The 18,196-nt window shown below is 33.7% G+C and overlaps 1 protein-coding gene across 44 annotated transcripts in view; it reads right to left on the bottom strand.

The window, feature by feature from the left end:
* Nucleotides 1-1,858: 1,858 nt before the first annotated feature.
* Nucleotides 1,859-18,196, bottom strand: part of mef2aa (myocyte enhancer factor 2aa) — a 169,736-nt gene continuing 153,398 nt past the window's right edge. For 17 of the 44 annotated variants that reach the window (XM_087291535.1, XM_087291537.1, XM_087291563.1 and 14 more), the window contains 3 exons: nucleotides 13,882-14,008; nucleotides 11,665-11,788; nucleotides 1,859-7,953 (listed from right to left, as the gene is read on the bottom strand). In XM_087291535.1, the coding sequence (XP_087147661.1) occupies nucleotides 7,617-7,953; nucleotides 11,665-11,788; nucleotides 13,882-14,008 (588 nt within the window). In that variant the 3' untranslated portion in view covers nucleotides 1,859-7,616. 44 annotated transcript variants of the gene reach the window in all.

Below are 18,196 nucleotides of genomic sequence, written 5' to 3'. Positions count from 1 at the left end.
TACATAATTTAGGTGCCCAACAAATATTTGTTATTAAATGCAATTTTACTAATATTGTGAAATATGGTCTATTTTTATTCTATGGTAATGCTGATTATTACAGGCACGTTGGTCATTCTAATACGTCGATTTGATGTTAAAAATGTATCATCACCGTTGAAAAAAACTTTTTATTTTTTGTGCAATCAGTGAAATGATACCATTCAGAAGTTATAAAAACATTATTATTATTATTTTTACTATTATTGAATGTTGTTATGCATTAAAACGTCAAATTGATGTTCAGACATTTATTTATTTTAAATACTTATATATTTATAGGCATTAATATTTATATATTACTAAAAATGTACATCTCTCTGTCATTAGACTCTTCTTGGAGAGCAGATATTTCAGAATGTTCTCCCAGCTTTGATTGGGATGAAGTTTGGGCAATGACTTGCATAGGAATCTTGATCATAAACAGATTCATTTAAATTTCACCCATACTTATATTACTCCACACAAACTTTATAGCATGAAGCTTAAACCTGACCCTAAATGCACTCTCTGTCACACAGGTGAAACTGGTACATTCTTTCACATGATTTGGGACTGCCCTGCATGGGCTTGGTGATTTTTGGAATATGGTTAATCAAAATTTGTCTTTAATACTAAACATTTTCAGTCCCTCTCGCCCCCTCTATTTTCATTTTAAATGATTTTTCTTATATCCAGATTAACAAAATTTAGAAGCGAGTGTTTTAGCTGGCTTGACAGCAGCCATGAAAAGAGTTGCGACAAGATGGAAGCCTCCATCATTGGATTCTAACTTTTATTGGTATTGTGTATCTGGAAATGTCCTCTGATCGCATCCATGGTGCAAGAGAGGACCCCGTCAGACATTGGGCACGAACGTTGAAAAAAACTTCAAGGTTTACTAATTTGAATCAAGGAGACATCAAAAAGCAAAAACTTTTGGTTCCAGGCCCCATGGAATTATGCACGATTTTCCCCCCTCTTATATATATTAATATGTTTTATTTTTTTCTCCATAGTAATTGTTTAAGGTTTCCTATATAATAACTTTTCTTGTCAGAGACCTCTTGCAGCAATTTCATAATCTATTATTTATTTTTTATTTTGATTGCATCACATTTTTCCACACAAAAAACATAAGGCAGAAAATATATTTTCAGCATTGATAATAAGAACCATTATCACCAATAATAATCATAATAAAGCATATCAACAAATTAGGGTGTGAAACTGAAGTAATAATGCTGAAATGTAGGGTTGAATCACAATAATAAATTATATTTTTTAGAACTATTCACATTTTAAAATTAACTTTTTTATTAAATAATATTTAAAAATATTTATGCTTTTATTTGCCTACAGTATCTTTGTTTTGTAATGATTAATTAATGGGTAATAGAGATATTTATTTTACATCAGTTGAGAAATAAATCATTTCAATATTTGTAAAAAATATTGAAATATTCAAAATATTTGTAAAAATAAATATATTCAATGTAAAATGTAATGGAAATGTAAACATTCTGTATGTGAAACTATAACTTTATTGTAATATTCATAAAGTTCATTCCCATATGTGAGGTCATTTGTCTTTTTTTTTAAATAAGTTTAAATGAAGTGTTTTATTCTTATCTTGGATATTTGTTGGTGAACTTACTTCCGGAGCTATGTAAAAGTCACTTGTTTGTCCATGTTCTGCCCTATGTGTTTAGAAAGAAGAAAATATAGTAAATAATTCAAACCTAAAGTGTATTGTGGGCAAAACATCAATGCTCTGCAGTTCCATGTGCGGCGACTGTGTTTCTCAGAGATGCAGTATGAAGGCACATAGAGTGAGCACTTGAGGGTACAATGAGGTTTTTAATAAAGCGGACAGATTCTAATGTTTGGGACTTCACATATGGACAAAGTCTACTCAGATTCAGAGAATTGTTCACTTCAGTTTGCACAGAATAAGCGAGAGAACCTATGTTACACAATAAAAGCCAATATCTTTACTTTAGTGAATGCAGAATACAAATTTGTACAACAATCTCTAGCATAATATCTTAAGTCATTCAATAAAAAGTTCACTAGAATATTTATTGTATAATGAAGATAAAACAACACATTCAAGGGAAATATAATGCAGATTAACTTAAAGTTCTCTCACGTTTGACTTTTTTTGTTGTTGTTGTTGTCTTTTTTCTTCTTTTTCGAAACATCTCGTTTCATTTATGGCAACAAAGTCCAGCTTGTGCCGCCAAACGGTTTGAGCGTCCAAACCGCAAACAGCTTCTTGAAGTGAGCTAGTAACTACAAACAATTACCAAATACATAATTCTGATTTAGAAAAGCCATAAAGCAAAGCAGTGTACTCTTGCACAGCAAAGTGAAGAAAGTACGCAACAAACAATTGTTGTTTCCTCTTTATCCCTTCCGTTCACATTCAACGGTTTTGTGACACACCAAAAGAACGGCCTCCGCCCTTCAGATCTCTTATGTATTTCCCGTGTGCGTTTTGTGTTGGGACCCCTGAAGCGAGGCTGATTTTGTTTTGATGGAGTCAAAATGGGATGAATGATTTCGTATTTGATTTGTTTCCGAGCACCAGCAACTCTTTGGAATAAGGCTCTAATTGTGCATGTAGCAGAGAAACTCCCTGATTCCTAATCAAGCACTAATGTCGAGTGTTTGCGTGTGCATTTGTTGCAGTATGAAAATCCTGCATGTTTTTTTTTTTAATCCGCAGTGCTTTCATAACACTGGGTTGGCATTATTGCTTGTCTACCCTGAAAAGCTTTGATTGCGATCAACTCTGCATGATTTTCGACAGACGTCGTGAAACTTTCTAATGGATTTGCGAGCGTTTCAATTAGGCTGAGGCAACAAAGCTTGTACATCTGAGATTTAATCTAAAGCTAAAGAAGTGTTTGCATGGCTCTTGTGGTTGTCGTATTTAGTCGGTGTGCCTTTATAACTTTATAAAGTGATAGTTCAACCAAAACATTTGAATTCTGTCATCTTCGGTTTGTTCAAAGCCAGTTTTTGATCAATGTCTTTAGAAAACATCAGTGGAATTTGGTTCAGGACACTATTAGATGTAATTGCACACAATAAAAAAAATCTTTATAATATATCTGTGAGTGAATAAATGTAGACTAAGGTATCATATCACCATTGGCATGAAGTGTTGTGAAAGGAGGTCAAAGCATCAAATTGAACAACACAGACACAGTTTGGCTGTTAAAGTGGCAACTAATTAAATAACTTCAGGTGGCCTGTTAAGGCGGAACTCTAAGTTATTATTTTGCACTACTTATTTCGTCCACAAGGTGTCAACAGTGTCATTTCAAGTAAAAAAAAAAAAAAGAAACAAAAGAGACGACACATAAACAACTTTACACAACTCTATTTTAAACGATTACATTAGCTACGTTTTCATCCACCTACTTTTACGCACATTTTGGATATGTGCTTAAAAAAATGCGATGAAAACGCCAAGATGCACATATGTTTTGAAAATGCGCATAAAAATGTATGCGCAATACTAAGTAGGATAAATGTTTTATTCGAAAATTTGCACATAAACTTTGATGGAAACACTTTTAACGAACAAATTCCAGTATGCGCATAAAAAATTAATGTGATTTGTTAGAAGAGATCATATGATGACAAAAACGTGTGTAAATGGATAAACCAGCAGGCTGAGCACAATGTAAAACATCTGAAATGTTGTTTTGGCCATTCATTAATGCTGTATCCATTACAGTAATAGTGTTATTATATTATTAGTTACCTCCAAAATCAAGAGCGTCTGCACTCTGCGTCTTATGCCTTCAAATGCCACTCCACGTTCATTGCATGTCGGCATTTGTCTTCTGAGGTGTAAGTAATTAATTAAGTAAAGAAAAGATTGACGCAGCTTCTCCTACCGCAGCTAATTTCATTTTATTTTGATATTTGGCGCCAGTTAATCAGAAAGTGACGATTTTGTTCTCTTTGACCCGTTGGATGGAAATGTTGCTTTATTCCCACGTCTTTTTTACGATATTCCAGTTTTGCGCATACATTTAGTTTGCATCTTTGCATGGAAACATAGCTAATGATAATTTTTTGTCGTTATAAGTAGTGAAGAGAAAAAATTGCAGAAACTGGACAAGGATAATTCTTTCTAACACGCATGTTTTCAGTGCCAAATGCTATCAAATTGAGTATATGTTGAACGTTTTTGTGTTCAATAAAATAAAACTAACAAAATAAATGAAGTATACTTTACACAATAGGAAAAGAGTCTGAGATGGAACAAGAAAAACATTTTCTCATTAACATTAGGCTACAACTACTCGTTACTACTCTCCACGTACGAGCCAATTGAACATTTTAGATCGAGACATCCGATCTCATTCATCTCCATTCACTTTTAGACGTTAAAAACAGATCCATATGCTGTAAACTGATATTTTCCAATTGTATTATTCTGATTTGTCTATATAGTCATGGACACACTTGTTTGTAGAGCAAGTAGCTTCACCATGTTCTGCCGTTTATTATTCCCAATCATTTTTCCTATAGGCAACTGCATAAACTAGTGGACTTCCACATCACAGAATAAGGTATTATTCAAACCAAAAAGAACAAACCAAAGCAATCTCATGCCAATTCTTAATGTTTGATTAACCGGCTAATTCATTTGAATATGTATGATCTCATTCGTACATTTTAGTATGATTTGCTCATCTCCCGATAATAATGGTTATAGGGGTGGACAAATCGAACAAACTAGCGCAATCTCATGATAATCTCATAATATGGGATATAGCGCGACCGCTATTTAAAAATTCTGACAAATGTAAAATAGTTACAACTCTTGTGAGATCAGGCTTAATGAATAGACAAATTCAATCAAATAGTGCACAATTTGAAAGGTTGAGGGTTCAGCTATGTGCTGGTTTACAAAAAAAGTAGTACAATCTGCCTCAATACCAATAAAATGAATGATTAATGACTATCAATAACAGAATTAATATTTTTGTCTGAACTATCTTAGTAATATGCAAGCACTTAAGGACAAAAGGGTTAACAGTCATTTTCACACCTGCTCAAAAAAAGAGCACTTTATTCATGAACTAGGCAACATCGTGTGATTAATGGGCTTATATGATAATATAATATAATATGCATGACTTTGTTTAATCTTTTTTTTTTTCCTCTCAATTTATTTATTTATCTTTTATATATCAAGGATTCCACTATCAAAGTGAATGCTTCGTGTTTCTGGCTATGTGTGGGTTGGGGACTGCATAGATTAACATCAGCTTATTGCCAGTTGCTGTGGTGCTCAAGAGGGCAGGGAGGTAATGTGCACACGCCAACCGAATACATAACAAATCTAAAGAGGAAAGCCTTCAATGGCAAACTCGAACATACAAACTTTTTGAGTGTGTGTGCAATCCAGTAGAGAGATCATGTCCAAGTTTGTTTGCATTGTCTAGTATTTCCATCTTTAGCTGCTGAATCCCCTGACGTTTCGCCACCTGAGGGGCAGTGAGGTGTGATGCAAGCTGGAGGCCACTGCTACCAGACGCTTGTGCCGCACAAACAAACAGCCACACATGAAGGGATATGCACACATAGAGCCAAACGCAACGGTGGAGAGAGCTACAGCGCTCCCTCTTGTCCAGCAATACAGAACATCGCCTCCTTAAGGTGTCTCCTTTAACATTAGGAAATCCGTAGATGAGCCAATTCACAAAATAACCGCCAAGGCGTTCTGTACATAGTATGTATTCGGGTTGATTAAAGTTATGGTATTTACAATATCCGAGGGATTCGGTTGAAATGAATTTAGCAAGGGGGTTTCAACAAAAACGAGCTTTCTATATAAACCGAGGGAATGTTGGTGGGTTTCGATGAATAGTGCATCTAAGCCGCGATGGGTTAAAGTAGGCAGTGTATTCAGCAGCTGAAGGCTAATCCCTCACAAAACAGTTGTAAGAAATGCAATTGTTTTTTCTTAGCATGACGAGTGTCGTTTTTACAAAACAACAAAATAAAGACAGTCGAGCTTAAACCGAGCTCTGTTGTTACAATTTCTTATGGACAGACATTCACCACCATTAAAGGGTAAACGACCCAAAAAAAAAAAAAAAGAAATGACCTTCTTGAAAACAGAAAACACTTTGATTATTACCAATAATAGTCAGATTTGACGAAAGTACAGTATAGTTAACAAAATAGTAAATATTAACCAGTGAATACTCTACTTAATAAGGATCTCGCCTTGTAAACTTGGCAGTAATCCACAAAAATATACTTTTTTTCTTGAATCTGGTGAAGGTACAATACATACGTACTTACACCAAAGTGATATATATTAAAGTCGCTATTTACATAACAAAAAAAAAGAAAAAAAAGGTTTGGCTCAAATATTTAATTTACAAACAGAACAGCAAGTGTTCATGGCTTTAGATATCATTTCAAGATCTGCTTTGCATGGTTTTCCAATGCTTGTAACAACGCACACTATGACAGAACCGATATGAAACGAACATCGAGAGAGAAATGTTGAAAGTTCCCAACCTACAGTACGACAAAATTACATAGAGGCTTTGGCTTGCGTTACCATTGAGTTGTTGGAGCTGCATGAATGTACGACTTGCTTCCGTCTCTAAATAAACCAGGGGTGCGTTACCCAAAACCATTGTTAGCTATCTAAGGTCGCAAGTTCTGTTGTTACATAGTTTGTTGATATGGCGTTTCCCAAATTCGTTTTTCCAACGAACATTCAAACAACGAATAATAATATATTAATAATATTACATAATTCTTTCCCCAAATAATCCATCTTACTATGATAGTTCAGCCACGAGTTATGTTGTTGTTTGGGAAACGCACCCCAGGCTAGCACTTTCTTCCCGCTTGTTAAAACACCCATAGAAAATATTGAGAATTGAATCGACGACTTGATAAATTTAGAGACATTTTCATTTCTTTTACTTAATGTCTTTTCTGAAACCTCATTTTAGATACAAGCCTACCCTCATATAACTGATCCAAACCTATCGTCAAATACCTTTAAATAAATTATTAAGTGACATACTTCATATAAGGGCGAGTGCAGATACGGATTGTTTAATACGTGAGCCCAGCAGGTGAAAGCCTTCTGACAGAAAGCCGCCCCTAAACTTTCTTTGATTGTTTGCAAATTCAACAGCGAAAAACAGCTACAAGTGTCAAACTGCACCAGTGACGACAATAATCGAAAAGGTTTTCTTCATACATTGGACTTTTGCACAATGCAGTACCTGATAACACCGGTATTTTTTTTTTTATGAATTTTTTTTTTTTTTTTTTGAGTACACCATTTATTCTGACTGCTCGACTTGAGATTTCTCTCTCTCTCTCCACTCATCTGCTAAATTTCGATATGTCAGGACATTTTCGATTTCTTTCCCCGTCCACCTACTTACAAAAAAAAGTGAAATGACGTTAAATTATAACAATAGAATATAATAATAACAACAATAATGACCCTCCCTGCTGTCAAACCTCTCTCTCTCCCTTTCCCCCTGCCCAGCCCTGTGTGTGACTGACTGGCTGTCGGCTTTCGGACAGCTTTATGTCACCCAGGTGTCCATGCGCATGCGCTTGACTGATGGGCTCTCCCTCTCGTCTGCCCCGCCGGCTGGAGGTCGACCCAGGCCAAGCGGGGAGTGGAAATCTGGCCGGTGATCCTCTCGGTCGCTGCCATCGTAGGAGGAGCAGGAGGAGCTGAGGCTGTCAACGGGTGAGCGGCCCATGTCAGGACGGCCAGAGGGAGGCTGCTGCTGCTGTGGTGGGAAACCAGATGGGGTTACACGCTCGCGTGGAGGAGAGATGGGCTCTGATTTAATGTTGACATTCTGGCTGGTGTTGATGGAGAGGTTTGAGCCCTGAGGTAAGTGACCGCCACCTCTGAAGAAAGACAGAAAATTAGGAAGATTAGTGGAAGTGCACAAAACTAATCCCTACTCCAACCCCAGTCCTGAAGGAACAATAACAGTACATATTTTGAACCTCTCCCTTAACTAACCCATTAACTTCAGGTTTTGGAGTCACTTCTTAGGATCTGACAAGTTGATTCAGGTGTGTTTGATTAGAAAGACGTTGGGAAACATTGCCCTACTCTAATATAGGCACAATTCATAAAAGATGCTTCAAAAAATAAATGGATAAATAAATAAATATTGTAATTTTGGACAGGCTCTGACCCCAATAGCCAACTTGAACCATCCTCTTAACAGTGTGCTGGGACAAGATAAACACACATCATTTTCCAGATTCTTAACACTTACTGTTAATTCTATTCTATTCTATTCTATTCTATTCTATTCTATTCTATTCTATTCTATTCTATTCTATTCTATTATTCATTTGTTCATTTTCTTTTTGGCTTACTCCCTTTATTAATCTGGGGTCGCCACAACTTATCCAGCAGATGTTTTACACAGCGGATGCCCTTCCAGCTGCAACCCATCACTGGGAAGCACCCATCTACACTCATTCACACACATACACTACAGACAATTTAGCCTACCCAATTCACCTATACCACATGTCTTTAGACTTATGGGGGAAACCGGAGCACCTGGAGGAAACCCACGCAAACACAGGGAGAACATGCAAACTCCACAAAGAAACACCAACTGACCCAGCAGAGGCTCAAACCAGCGACCTTCTTGCTCGGTGTCGAACATGCTACCCACTGTGCCACCACGTCGCCCAATTATATTATATTATATTATGCTATAAATTAGTATAAGTAATATAAATTATTCCCTAATTGTGGAAATCAGTGTTTTTTTTTTATAGATATTTTCCATTTTGTGAAGCTTAACCAAAATTGTCCCCCAGTCACAGCTTTGTTCTTTGGTCATATGCCATTGGCTGAGTGAGTCTGGCCTTTGTATTTCCTTATACACTCAAAAAAAATATGTTTGCTGTTTGTTTAAACTACTTATTTAAATTTAGCTGAAACAACAAAAGTCTGGAGGTTTTCTTTGGACAACTTAATTGTTTGATATTCAATCCACTTAAATTAGTAAAAAACTAATAAATCAACTAAATTACTTCATGTTGTCCCAACACAAATTGATTGTGTGGAACTCAGGATTTTTTAACAGTGTATTTATACTGCTCTAAAACAGCTGAGTAATTTCTCGATTGTAGCCACATGGGTGTACTAAAAATATTTCCTTATTAGAATATAATTGAAAAAAAATATTTTGCTAATATTCATAGGGTTGTGAATAAATATGCCAATTGTGGCACAGACATATTTAATAAAAAATATATACATGTTTTTAAAATAAAACTGTGCTTTTATGCAGTTGTTTGCATAAATGCAGTTGATTGCATTCTCACTTGGAGCAGAGATTTTGTAAATAATCTGATCAAAAGATCAAAATCTACTGTAAAACAATAAAGATATTTATTTTTGCATATCTTTTCCAAGGGTGCCAGTATAAGTAGGGGCCACTGTAACTACAGTACACATTCCTACTATATGATGATAAACTAGACGCCCAATAATGATGTCCCAGCCTCCATCTGTTTAGTTGATAGTGCTTGCAGCAATAACAGCACCTGAATCATTTTAGAGGGTGGTATCTAATTAGAGCATGCCTGGCAGAACGTGACAAAAACAGCTCACTAATGTTTTGATGACACAACCACTGCGTTTAAATGAAGGCTTTCATTCACAGGGTCTGGAAAGAGATCACTGTAGATTATTTTTTAGACTTTTTTTATACTGTGAATAATGAACTGTGCTGTGACAGTTAAAACAGTGTATATCAACATAGTTTATGTCAATGTATAGTCTCTCTCTCTCTCTCTCTCTCTCTCTCTCTCTCTCTCTCTCTCTCTCTCTCTCTCTCTCTCTCTCTCGCAATTCAATTTAATAGTTGCTTTATTGGCATGACAAATTCTACGAATGTGTTGCCAAATCATTTATAGAGTTTACATAAAAAAGCAACATACATATAAAATAAAAAAAACAGTACACACAATAGATAGTAGTAGTAAAAAAAGTATCTCTCTCTCTCTATCAATGAATATAAATATATTGATGATTGTTTTATTAACTCATTAATTCTATAAATGCTATAATAGCTAATATGTCTAAATTAAACTGTCATTTAAATTGTAATTGCAATTTTTTGTAAATAAAGGTCATTACAAACTAGCGAGTGAGGTGGGGCTGAGAATTGTGAGGGCATATGAGGTGGGTGGCGTGAGTGCTAAATAATTACACCTGCACGCATCACCTGTCTCGAGTCTTGTGGAGTAGCTCTGGGTGTTAAAAGGAGGAGAGACAGCAGTGAAAGACGAGAGAGGACCAGGCCTGGACAGATTATGGTTTATTTTCAGTAAACCAGTCTCCAGAGGAGCTGCCGTCTGTTTTATTTTTTGATTAATAAATTATTTATTAATTATTATTATTTGTTTTGTTAGTTCTCTGCTTTCTTCTTACTGATGGCCAGGTGTCCAACTAACTTCATTAAAATGCGTTTGATGGGTTTCTTGGGTTTCTTTCCTGTTTGAATTTTTTGTAACTATTTTCATTATAATTAAGCATATTGATCTTGCCAGAAAGTCTTTAATTGATTTTAAATCATGATAATACATTTATTACAATTATAAATATTATCATAAATATTTTAGATATAATTTCTTAAAATTGTAAAAGTTCAAAAATATAATGATGAGTTAATTTTAAAGATAATGGTTGAGTTTTTGGATTGTTATGCTGATTTTCATTTTATTTGTTTCATATCCATAACTTCATTTCAATCAAAACAATTTATTTGATGTATTTTGAGTGAAATAAGGCCTGAACATCCAGTAATCCTTCCGTATGTCAACTAAAAGTGTTTTTTCCTCAAGTTTGGGTGAAATTATTTAGTGCTCTGATTAAACGTCTGCACAAGTATAGAAATTCAATTAATGTTTGAATTTATGGGGACATTTTTTATCTCCCTTTGAAGAAAATGGCTTCGTAAATCACAGAATGAAGTATTTTGAACTTGTAAATATGCAGATGGTTTCCTGTGAGAGTAATGTTGGGTTTTAACAGGGTTTCATAAAGTCAAATTTAAGACTTTTTGATACCATTATCAATGAAATGTAAGACTTATACGTGGTGATAAACACTATACAAATTTAATTTTGTAATGGAAAAAGAAACAATTTTTACTATCCTTATCAAAGAAAGCCAAATATTTTAAATAATGTATCACAACAAGCACACTCTGGTTTCTGAGATGCACTTTTTTTAACATATTAAAAAGAGAAAAAAGCTAAATATATGGAGTAACTGTCCCTCCAGGTCAGTGTCCTCACCTTAAATGTTATTTTAAGAAAGATAATCAAACTATATAGGTAAATAGAGTTTAAATTGAACTATTTGGTAAAAGTTATATTGCGATGGATTGCTGGTGATTGGATGATTTTGGCTTGAATAGCAATTCATGGACTTAGGAAAATTAAGACATGTTTAAACTGATTTAAGGCCTACAACACAATATTTTGCAAATTTTAATACTTTTTAAGGTCTAAAATTTAGTAAAAAAAAAAAAGCTGTACATGTGTATATGTGTATGTGCGTGCGCATGTTTTACTCACACCAGCGAGCTGAGAGCTGCCTGGCCCAGTTGATGCTGTTGCCATGCCGACACTGAGCCTATAGAGAGCCCTGGAGAGCCAAAGCCTTGCAGAGAGGAGAGCTCAGCACTGCTCAGGGAGTATTCTAGAGCAAAACAACACCACAACAGTTTATGAGTCACTCCAACACCTCTGCACTCACACACTCAAGCGCTTCAAGTACTTCTGTTCTGCACTCAGCTCAGACCGACACTCTTTCATCAGTTGTAGGCTCTTCCTCTTTATTAAGAAGAGTGAAATTAGATCAAGCCATGAATGAAATTATACATTATAAACTGGCTTTATTCAGGTTTCACCAAGTCTAGTTTAAGACTTTTTAAAGAACATTATGCATGAAATTTAAGACCTGCAATGCTTGTCTCCTTTGTGATACAATAATAAAGTCTTCTATATTTAAAAAGGTGAAAGAAAATAGGGAAAGACCACGGAATCACAACATAAAACTGCAAAAAGTAACACAAAAATACAATAAAAGTATGCAAGCTGTGGTACCTTTTCAAAATTAACAAATTTGTGTCTAAAAGTTCCATATTAATAGCTCAAGGTTACACAGTACCTAAAAAGAACAAAGGTATTCCTCTTAAAATGTGTAGGTACTAACATATAATTTTGAGGTACTGTACCAATATGGACCCTTTAAGTACAAATGTGTACCTTTTGAAAAGGAGACAGCTCACCTACCTCTATGAGAGTGTACAAAGACACACAAAATTATTTATGAATTAGAACACAATATGTCAGAGAAATTAAGACTTTCTGCAGTCACATTTATTTTGATTGTCCATTTGTTAAATTAAGTTATGCATCTTCATGCCAACTAATTCTCATTAGATTATAAGTAGACTGTTAGGTTGAGGTTAGGGTTGGATTTAGGGTCAGTGTAAGTTGACATGTACTTGCAAAGTTTCTTATAGTCTGTTAAATGTCAAAAAAACTTTGCAAACCACAGTGACTTAGCTGTAAGAATAATTGTACCTATTAAAACCTGTACATTTTAACGGTTACTGGTTATTCAGCATATGGCTTCTATTGTGTTTTTTGTTTTGTTTTGTTTTCAGCAGGTTTTTAAGAGCTAAAAGTTTTTGATTTTGTCACCTTCGAATTATAAGGTTCTATCTGCGTTTATAATGATTTTGAGAAAGTGAACTTCAAAGATTATGCATTCCATATAGCAAACAATATGTGTGAAATAATTCTCTTTCATACATGAACATAGCAGAGACCCTAAATGTACTCTAAATGTAAATTATCAAAGTTCTCTTAAATTTACAAATTGGGGTAGATCATCAATTGAAGCATTACTTATAAAGAAACTAAATCACAACAAATATAAATAGGTGTTGTAACAATATGTTGATGTTTGAGAAAGTTAAATATTTGCTTTCTGCAACATTAATGTAATGTTTTAGGATGAATATTTTTCTTGTTGTGCTAAATATTTTGTCTAGGGCAGATGTTAATTTTATGTAATTAATATGGTCATATTTATTGACTTATTTGCTTTATATGAATGATTAAATTACATTTATTTAATTATATGTGAATATAATGAATTCATTTAGGTGCCATTTAAGGCTTAATATTAAATTTAAAGACTTTAATCTTTAAAAGTCTTTAAATTTGATATTAAGCCTTGAATGGCACTTACTTCAATTTAAGCAGACAATGAACAAATGAGGTAAATCAACACTGAAAAATGTTTCACTGACAATTTATACACAAATAAAAAATATTTCACATTTAATAAATAAATTTTTTTAATAACTGTTTCTTTTTCAATAATGTAAAATATAACATTTCATCTCAATGTAAAAAATACTTCTGAATCAACACATTTACTCGCATCTTTTTCAGTTTAAGGTTTCTTATGAATTTTGTGTGGTGCAGCATTATTTAGACTTTTGTGTTTCTTTCTAAGAGCCTTATAAAGCCAAGCTAGAGTTCCACTGTAGATAATACCTTTTTTGTTTTTTAAATAACAAGTTATTAAATGTACACAACTTAAAAAAAAAAAAATCACATAATATAAATAAGTTGTCATTTTATAATTAATTTTGACAAAAATGTCAGATAGAACCTTAATTCTAAGGTGACGATTTGGAAATTGCACAGTTTAAGACACTGTAGAAACCCTAATAAAGAAACAAACTAATGTAGGAGTGTGTCGTTTGTGCTCACCAGAGTTGTAGGCAGTGGGCATGCCTGAGTAGACCAGGCCTTGAGGTGCCAAACTTGGGGTGGTGACGGAGACCACCGGTGTGGCGAGAGGCTGAGTCGACTGGGAACTGCTTATCCTCTGGGTGTTCTGTACACAGGAACAAATACACACATTATAGAGGCAGACAGTCATGTGCGCTCTATGAATCCACGTGGAGCACTGTCCTCAAAAAAAGAGTGGTTTGGTGACAACTGTGTAGTGATACCATTGTATGCCAGTAAGGGGCGCTGCAGATTCATTCAAAACAGAAATTTAATTATTTTGCAAGTTAGTTGAACTGCTTTAATAATGAAGACAATGCAGAAAAAAAATATAAGAAGTGATTTCTTAAATAAACATATATTATATAGATCCTACCTAATTTATGCTAAAAAGGTATACAGAGATTTGTTGATTGGGGTCGAGTGGTAAAATATGCTGGGCTCAGATCAAAAAGTGTTTAGATTACAGACTTAATCTTGATCAGTTCGAGCAGTTTGAGGCAATGATGTGGTCTCTTCTGAAGCTCTGGATAAATCTGATGCCAGAGAGGCAAATGTCTTGGAGAAACATGCTGCTTGCCATTTAAAGTCACTGTATAATTATTACCGATATTAAAGACACTCGAGTTTATTTACTGATCAGAGAATATGATGCGCTGCATATGGTCTTATCCAAATAGCATACAGGGAAATTAAAATCACCCCAAGCCAAGTGTGTATGCATGCGGTGAAAACACATACACAGACACACGCAGAGACACACATTTTAAAAACAACGTTGCTATTAGATACAGATTATATGTAATATAAATAATAAATCTGATTTATCATGTAATATACAGGAATGGAAATGAAAGATCACTTCAAAATGCTCAGTTCTTTAGAGCATGTGTAGTAGTAACTTATAGATACTTATAGTGTGTGGTTGAGTAAATTGTCATTTTTTATTCAGATTTATTCTGTAAAATACTATTGACAGTTCTTCCAAACCTGCTTGCTTTATATATTTATTATTTTTTTTAATTTATTTATTTATTTATTTATTTATTTACTTACTTATTTAGTTAGTTATTTAGTTATTTGTGTGTTTGTTTGCATAAAATAACAAAAATAGGTCACGTTGTCCAATCTGTTTAGATATTTAAAGAGAATACAATACAATTGTTATGTGTTTACATATCACGTTTTACATAATTCACATACGTTTACCTTCAAAAGTTACCTTAAGTTATGAAATTAATATAGTAACATTTTACTCAAACCAGATTTACAATCATTATGTAATACATATTTACCCTATTGCAGTAAATTTAAGTAAATCGAGAGAAACTTAGGACTTATGTGAAACTCCTCAACTTATGACATCATTTTGGCCTCTGCTCCATTTTAACGACATCATCATAGAAATAAAAAAATTAAATAAATAAAAAATGCAATCACCGCCCAGGCCAAAGAAATGCAAAAGCGCATAAGAATTTGGGTAATGCTCAAAAATGTAGACTGCAATAGAATGTTTTATGTGGATTTGTGTGTTATGCTTTGATTGTTCCAAGCTTTTATGTTGCTTTAAAACTAAAATGAATACCAGGTTTATTGGTGAGGTCTTGGGGAAATATGAAATAATTACTAATAACTGCATTTCTGTGGATGCACAATTCTCCTTTTTGTTCTTCCTTGAAAACACCCACAACAGTTTTCCTTTAGCTCTTACACATATATACTGTGATTCTTTTAAACTTCCTTAAAAAGGCTCGAAACATGCAGTGTTGAGTCACACACAATGCAGACTTCCACAAACACACACTCATGATGAGTTCATTCAGTTCATGGTGGGTTTAGTCGATCTCCATCTCAAGCAGTGGACTCTGAGTGCGGCTCTGCTAGTTTAAGTAGTGTGATTTAAAAATCAAACAGCTTATCAGCCTTCCCAATGCATTCTGTAAAACTCACCAACTCCATCTCTTCCTCCTCTGACTGCTTCCAACAGAAAAAAAGCATATGATGCTGTCAGTAAAGAGGCAGGTGGGGCCGTTCTCACCAGGACGTGCCTTCAAAACTAACTTATTCAAATTCAGAGACCCAAGCGTGAACCAAACGCTGCCTCGGGTTACTTGCAGTACAACTGGAAATTCAAATTCAGAGTCAAATTCAAATGAAAAGTCAAATTTGTTGGCACTAAATACACAACGTTTCCATTCCTCACGGCCATGGGGTTTGTTTGATGCTGCAATTAAGTAAATGTAGGGCGACTTCCAGTGCTAAACAAAAGAAGAGCAAATGTATGGGAGAATAATGATGTTTTTGTTGTTGTTTATTTGTTAGTTTAAACTCCTTAGAGAAAAAACTAAAATCACTGAGGAGCTTGACCTCGCAGCAAGGATGTGCTTAACCTTTCACCTCAGACACTCATCCATATGTGAGCTGGTGTGTCCAATAGCCCCATCAATCTTCTTGGTTTCATTGGCACAGTCGACCACTTGCTTTAATTGATTATTTACAAGAGAGAAAAAGTAAACACTAGCTAAATGAGGGCTAGAAAATGAAGCTGAATACTAGTTAGAATTTAAGTACTAATGAATAGTACAGTGTCTATTTCAATGTTTCAGATAACATTTGTGGTACATAAAATGTTAAATAGTTTAATCTTTTTCATTATTGTAATCATATATACAGTTGAGGTCAGAATTATTAGCCCCCCTGAATTATTAGCCTCCCTGTTTATTTTTTCCCTGTTTTCTGTTTAACAGAGAGCAGACTTTTTCGTCATATTTCTAAACATAATAGTTTAAATAACCTATCTCTAATAACTGATTTATTTTATCTTTGCCATGATGACAGTACATAATATTTGACTATATATTTTTCAACACACTTCTATACAGCTTAAAGTGACATTCAAAGGCTTAACTAGGCTAATTAGGTTAACTAGGCAGGTTAGGGTAATTAGACAAGTTATTGTATTACGATGGTTTGTTCTGTAGACTATCGAAAGAAAAAATTAGCCTAAAAGGGCTAATAATTTTGTCCTTAAAATGGTGTTTAAAAATTTTTAAACTGCTTTTATTCTAGCCAAAATAAACTGTAAAAATGTCCTTGCTCTGTTAACCATAATTTGGGAAATATTTAAAAAAGAAAATAAATTCAAAGGGGGGCTAATAAATTTAAACTAACTATATATATATATATAAATATATATATATATATATATATATATATATATATATATATATATATATATATATATATATATATATATATATATATATATATATATATTTATTTATTTATTTATTTTATTTATTTACATTTTGTTATATATATATATATATATATATATATAAATATATATATATATATATATATATATATATAAATATATATATATATATATATATATATATATATATATATATATATATATATATATATATATATTATATATATATATATATATATATATATTATATATAAAACATACCAGCTATATTTGAAATTATTAAACACTTCTTGCTGACAATTGTGTGGTACAAATTGGTTTGAAGGACAGCTACAAACTATAAACTACATTAAATCAGTGTAGCCATCACTTTTTTCCAGCCCAAAAGCTATCAAAGGCCCCGTTTACACTGTCAGGTCTTGATGCCCCATTCCGATTTGTTGCCTTTTGTTATTGTTTACTGCGTCGGCATCTCCACACACATTCTTCCTTCTATGCCATTTAACCGTGGAGAAGTTACATTATCGCAAGTTTAATGACATTCAATACGGAATGCCTCAATAAATCCAATCTGCTTGTTTACATGATAATCACATTGTCACATATCCAATTTACATCTGATTTATTTTCACATATAAAGAAGGCCTGAGATTGATCTCTAAACATCTCAATGCATGCGTTTGGTTTGTGTTTATACGGTTAGAGAACAGATTCGATCTGTGTCACATAGCCTATGCGCAAAAAAATCAGAATTGGGTGACATGTAAGTGACAGTGTAAAAGGGGCCAAAAACCCTCACAAACGCATATATTGCCCATAATATTACATTAATATGTTATTTAATTTTAATTTATTTATATCAAAATTAACCTAGCTACTTTAACTGTCATAATTCTTAACCATACAGCAACCAACACCAGCAGTCAAAGAACTACAACAAAACCAGATCACATCGAAACACTGCCCCTGACCCTTAATGTTGTGTAGATTACACTACCTATTAGAAAATGTTTTACTTTTGAAATGGTGTATAAATTTGCCCCATTTGCCATTTTTGGCTGTTTTAAGGCAATGACC

The sequence above is a fragment of the Danio rerio genome, chromosome 18 (genome assembly GCF_052040795.2).
Source record: "Danio rerio strain M-AB ecotype USA chromosome 18, GRCz13ab, whole genome shotgun sequence".
Lineage (NCBI taxonomy): Eukaryota > Metazoa > Chordata > Actinopteri > Cypriniformes > Danionidae > Danio > Danio rerio.
The sequence above is the reverse complement of the archived record's forward strand: the minus strand, read 5'-3'. Positions and strand labels throughout refer to the sequence as shown.